At 31.5% G+C, this 5,340-nt stretch overlaps 1 protein-coding gene across 1 annotated transcript; it reads right to left on the bottom strand.

The window, feature by feature from the left end:
* Window positions 1–2,891: 2,891 nt before the first annotated feature.
* Window positions 2,892–4,847, bottom strand: LOC132753550 (uncharacterized). Its single transcript, XM_060744028.1, has 3 exons — window positions 4,636–4,847; window positions 3,987–4,352; window positions 2,892–3,660 (listed from the first exon to the last, which is right to left on the bottom strand). Exons 1-3 carry the CDS (start codon window positions 4,826–4,828, stop codon window positions 3,434–3,436), a joined length of 786 nt encoding a protein of 261 aa, XP_060600011.1. The 5' UTR covers window positions 4,829–4,847; the 3' UTR covers window positions 2,892–3,433.
* Between the last annotated feature and the right edge of the window lie 493 nt (window positions 4,848–5,340).

Genomic DNA, 5,340 nt, shown 5'->3' with positions numbered 1-5,340 from the left:
TTAGGTAATTGGCATATGAATAACTTTTGAAAACTATAAAAGTACACCAAAATTAAAATGTTTTGGGAAATAAAAATACAAGCAATTCTAAGACATAATGGCCTTTAAACTTTAGCTTGATATTATACCTATATTTTTATTGTCAAGTTGAGCTGAATAAAGTACATGTATATATTTCAAAGGATTGACTGTTTTAATGGCGATTGACCAACAGTCCTTTAAAAAATGTTAAAATAAAGTAGAAAGACTTAACCACTCTTTTTTATAAATTGAATATTATCGGTAAACTCGATGGATATTATAGAAATTTTGTTGGGCAACGTGATTTTTTTAACAATCGCTTGAAGTTAGTTATAAAATTGAAAGGAATTATGGCAAAATGTAATCTTATTTTCACCTGTTTACTCACTATTTACACTTGAATGGACATGATATCACTTTAAGCAATTAAACTAATACTGTTGTATACAGTATTAATTTGAACATTATTTATTTATATAACAATACATACATGTAAGTTGCTTTTTTCTGGAATATCAATTTTTCAACTTTGATTTCGCTTTTTATTCATTACAAATAAAGAAGTGCAGCTCTGCATTGACATATTTCGTATAAAACATTGTCCATGTGTTACTTCTGGTTTCTGAGATTGACAACAATTTCAAAATCATAATAAGTAGCATGCATAATTCTTTATTAATAACATGATTCATTCTTTTTATTGCGCTACTCTTTTTTTAATGCACAACTCCTTTTTAATTGCATCATTTGCATCATCAATTTTATTTATTTATTGTTTATTTATTTTATTTTTCATTTTGTTTTGTTTTAAAAATATACACAACACATTGTAAAGGTACATTTTTATTAAGCACTTTTTTGGATACACTTTTGTACACAGAGAAAAAAGACAACACAAATGATATTTAATTATATACAAAAATATGTCATTGGGTTCAACAAGGTTAATAATATTTGCGATCTTTCAAATTAATTGTTCCAGTTTCTTATTTCTTTGAAAACTGTTTTAAAAACTATGTTATTTTTATGTGATTTTTAAATAATATCATACAATGACATTGATTTAGAATACTATGATAAAATCACGATCAATGTATGTTACATTTAATCTGAATTTGAAGTCCTGAATAAAACGTGCGTTTAGACTTTTTTTTAAAAAAAGTTAATTGTTTGAGTTATTTATAAAAAAACAATAAAAAGTAAAAAAGCAAGCGATCATAAAGATAAACAAAACAAAGACCAAAAAATAAGAAATATTTCCTGTTAAGCATTTCATATGTTGATTTAGCAAAAAAATACAATAAGCTAAGGTGGACAATATCCAAAATGACAACTTCAAAAATCAAACAATCAATAAATCTGATGATGATCCTGGCGCCCAGGCTGAGGCGTATCTAGGTTAGTACAAAATTATCATGATCATTATATTGATCTTTCAATTCCAAAATACATCCAAGAAATGCTACAAAATTGTATTTACAAAATAAACTTTCTCTTTTAATGACAGATGATTAAATCGTACACAAGACTAGCATTTTGCAATAAGTGAGAAAATACAATATTATTGTTTGAAGTTAGTAACTTACTTGTTAAGACATACAAACATTCTGCAATAATGCTCTATTGCACACAAATACATTCTATGCAAAAATATGAATGACAGATGATAAAAATTATATATATACTTCCAGGATTATTTCACAAAAGGGATAAGCCGAACTTTTTGAAAAGATTAAATGTAAGCGTTGTACAACAGTACTATTTAACCGAAAAACACAACAAATAGGCAAAAAGATTTCTGTTGAAAACAATGTTAATTTTCACAAAATGAAAGGCATACATTCAGACCAATTTTCTATTATTTCCGTAAAAGCACATTCGTTTGCTACTGTGGTGAATTGAATCAACACTCTCCAGTCAAAATTCGTGAATATTCCAACTCGCCACTCAAAGTTTGTGAAAATTAAACCATTTACAATCAAGTCATTTTTTTAAAAAAATACACAAAATATACACACTCATTACACGTACCAAATACCAAAGAGCACATGGTTAATGTTCCAACAACATAATGGCAATTTTAACTGTACCTGATGCTATAAAAAAGTAAGCAAAACACATATGAGCCGCGTCGCGACAAAACCAACATCATGGGTTCGCTTACAAACCCTATTACAAGTAGAGAAACTGATATAGCGAACAGCATGGATCCTGATCAGACTGCGCGGATGCGCAGGCTGGTCTGGATCCATGCTGGTCGCAAACCCATTGTGTTGGTTTTGTCATGGCGCGGCTCATATTATGTAAGTGTCTAATGATAATCCATTCCGCCAACTACACACTCCCTCAATCGACCCACCTGTTAAATTCAATAAAAGGGGTGACCTAAAATAGTACAATACTCATCATTCAACATCAATTATCTCAGAAATGTCTTTTCCCATTAGTTCTATGATAGCAAAATACTTCAAATCAAATTGTCGGGACAATATCATTTTGCAACCAAAGAAAAGCAAACAAAAAAATCTGCAAAATTTAAAACGTTACAGACTCGGTTTGATTGCGTCTGTTCATGTTCAGCCATATTATGGAGTTAAAATATAGGTAAAATAGACATTCTTACTAACCGACAAAGATATAAAAGCTCTTAACGACATGTACAGATTTTGGAATCAGCCGCGGGACCCTTAATTTGCTTGATTGGTCCTACACTCGTCACACTGGGCTGGATGGCTTTCCTCGAGCATTCTCCTTCGATTGGACCTTTTCACATTCCTTCAGCACTACAACTTGTCAGGTTCTTTTTACCAACTGATATTTGATAGTCTATGTGTGGTAAACTAACCACAGAATACCGCTTCCTTTTGTTAAAACTCATTTAGAAATCAACAATTTAAATTTTGATAGAATTAACATGACACAAGTTCTTTGACTTAGTTTGAATATGTACGTATCATTAATTAAAATTTCAAAGTGCAATTAAATTATTACAATTTTTATTTTTATAGACTTCTTTTCATACTCTGATGGACATCTTGTTATGTTGTAACCCTATCGACTTCTGTAAGCTCATTCATTTTAATGTCAGATGCAGGGAAAGTGCGTTTATCAAACCCATTTTTGGCTGACGAAATATCCAGTCCCGATTCTTTTACTGCCGACTCAATACCGCCCTTGTTTGTTATTTCAGTTTGCATTCCTTTTCCTTTAATATCAGAGTTTTGGAATGTGGCACCACTTATTCCTATATTTTCGGATACATCATCTTGTTCAGTCTCCTTCGTTGGTGTTGTTATACTTTCTCCTTTTGCTGGAATAACTTTTGGCCCTTGACCGACCGATATCTTCTCAGTGGTACGACCTGGCAATGGTTTTGTTCCCTTTCCTTTCTGTCTAAGAGCGTTTTCCTCAGTCATATCAATATCATTATGAATGTTACACCTAGTCCCTCTTTCTGCAGCAGTACTGTCAACAGATTCTTCTGTACCCTTTTCTCGTCAATGCCTTCAGCATCATTTTTTCTAGGAATATTATCATATGGACCGTTTGCATTTCCATTGTCGTCAGATTGCCTGTTTCCATCATGTAAGCTTGATGCGTTCATGTTATATATCGCCACCTTGATAGTTGTATTTTTGTCTGTAATGTACAGAAATGTAAAAAAATTGTATGAAATAGATTTATTGTAACATTTTATCAGACACATTTTCACAAAACACTAGTTACGAAGTAAAAGTAACTCTTACTATTTTAAACTGCAACTAGAGTAATGTTTTGTCCATGCGACAGTGCATTCTCAAAATATTTTTAAGGTGAGCGTTTAAATATGAAAGAATGTTTATATATAGGTGTGCCTTTTTCATAAATACACAACCTGATTTTCTTTCTTGTACTTTAAATATCTTTCAATGCAGATTAATCTTTAAAACATTAATATTTCATTAGCTAACTATCAAAGAAAATACCTCCTCTTGTTTCTTGGTATTTGCTCGTGTTTGGTTGTTTACCGTCTTTCTGTTCATCTAAAGGTGGGGCAGAAGGAGCAGCAGGTACTGTGGGGACAACAGGAGTCTTATTTGCTTCATTCTGCTCACGTGACTCGTCATTGAGTGCACTCATTTTCAATGTTTCATCTTCATTATTTATACATTGGTCTTCAGCTGCTAACAAGGGTTTGTCAATTTCTCTGCTTTCGAATGAACTATCAGTGTTTGATCTTGACACTCCTTGTCCCTTTCCTTTTTTACAGTGTGTGTATTCTAGTAAGATTCCAATGATGATGCACAATACAAAAATAGCTGTGCTGAGTGCTATAATTGCACGTTTGAAACCTATAAACACAGTAAAGTATATTCACTTTCTAAATCTTGTTAATGTATAGAAGATAATCTTTGAAGACAATCTAAGAATTAACATTATTCGAATATCATTTTTATCCAAATGATACATATCTATTGTTTTTATCAATATTTGAAATACTTATGGAAATTGTGTCCATTGAAGACCAATCTATATTAATTTTCAGCAGAAAACAACATTTGAAAATATTTGCCGAAACTTAGAAAGTGATAAAAAAGATTGCAGAACAATGAAAATAACGTAGCTTTTCCTTACCAATCCAAGATAGATCAGAACAGTAAGGAAGTGCCTTGTGACTCCAAGAGTCATTGCCTAAGCACACAATTGTATCATTTCCTTCTAATCTGTAATCAACGTCGCACCTATACACAATTGCAGATTCTGATGGACTTCGGCTACCATTGTAAGATGGGAGCATGGCATTGCCGTGTGCTTTGTTCAGCAGCATTGGTAAAACTTAACAGGAACTTTCTGTAAAAATAAAAAAAATACACTTATATACAGTATAAAAGTCTTAAGGAACTCATTGTCGCAAATCTCGAAAGAGATTTTTTACAGAGCATTGTCGTAACAGTTTCTAGTTTTATCATCAAGTTTTAGATATTTACATTTTGTTGATATCCAGATACATGGACATTTCATTGGTTAATTGAGGAAAACTCGTCATCATTTTTATATGTAGCTTTTTGGGGATGTTTGCACGAGGCTCTGAACAGATTTACTTGGGGCGTTGCCTTGAAGTTTCGGAGTTTTTTTTAAAAATGTAGAAGTATCATCAAACATGTATGTAAGGATAAAAAAGATGTTAAAATTTCGGATAATTTAAAAAAAAATAGAAAAACTGTGTACAAGGTAGGAAAATAATTACTTTAAAAACTGAATTGTGTTAACTTTGATATGGCTGAAATCAAAGAATATATAATGGGTCGCCACAGTCTTGACATATTTTTTTAAACATTT

Source organism: Ruditapes philippinarum, unplaced genomic scaffold, assembly GCF_026571515.1.
Source record: "Ruditapes philippinarum isolate M1 unplaced genomic scaffold, ASM2657151v2 ctg7928_1_1_1_1, whole genome shotgun sequence".
Taxonomy (NCBI): domain Eukaryota; kingdom Metazoa; phylum Mollusca; class Bivalvia; order Venerida; family Veneridae; genus Ruditapes; species Ruditapes philippinarum.
The sequence above is the reverse complement of the archived record's forward strand: the minus strand, read 5'-3'. Positions and strand labels throughout refer to the sequence as shown.

What these genes read in the sequence shown, in the direction of transcription:
- LOC132753550 (XM_060744028.1), bottom strand. Translation starts at nt 4,828, where the DNA reads ATGCTGCTGAACAAAGCACACGGCAATGCCATGCTCCCATCTTACAAT. An exon ending in TTCTGATCTATCTTGGATTG is followed by an intron (nt 4,353 to 4,635) that starts GTAAGGAAAAGC and finishes CTGTGTTTATAG; the next exon opens with GTTTCAAACGTGCAATTATA. An exon ending in ATACCAAGAAACAAGAGGAG is followed by an intron (nt 3,661 to 3,986) that starts GTATTTTCTTTG and finishes TGTACATTACAG; the next exon opens with ACAAAAATACAACTATCAAG.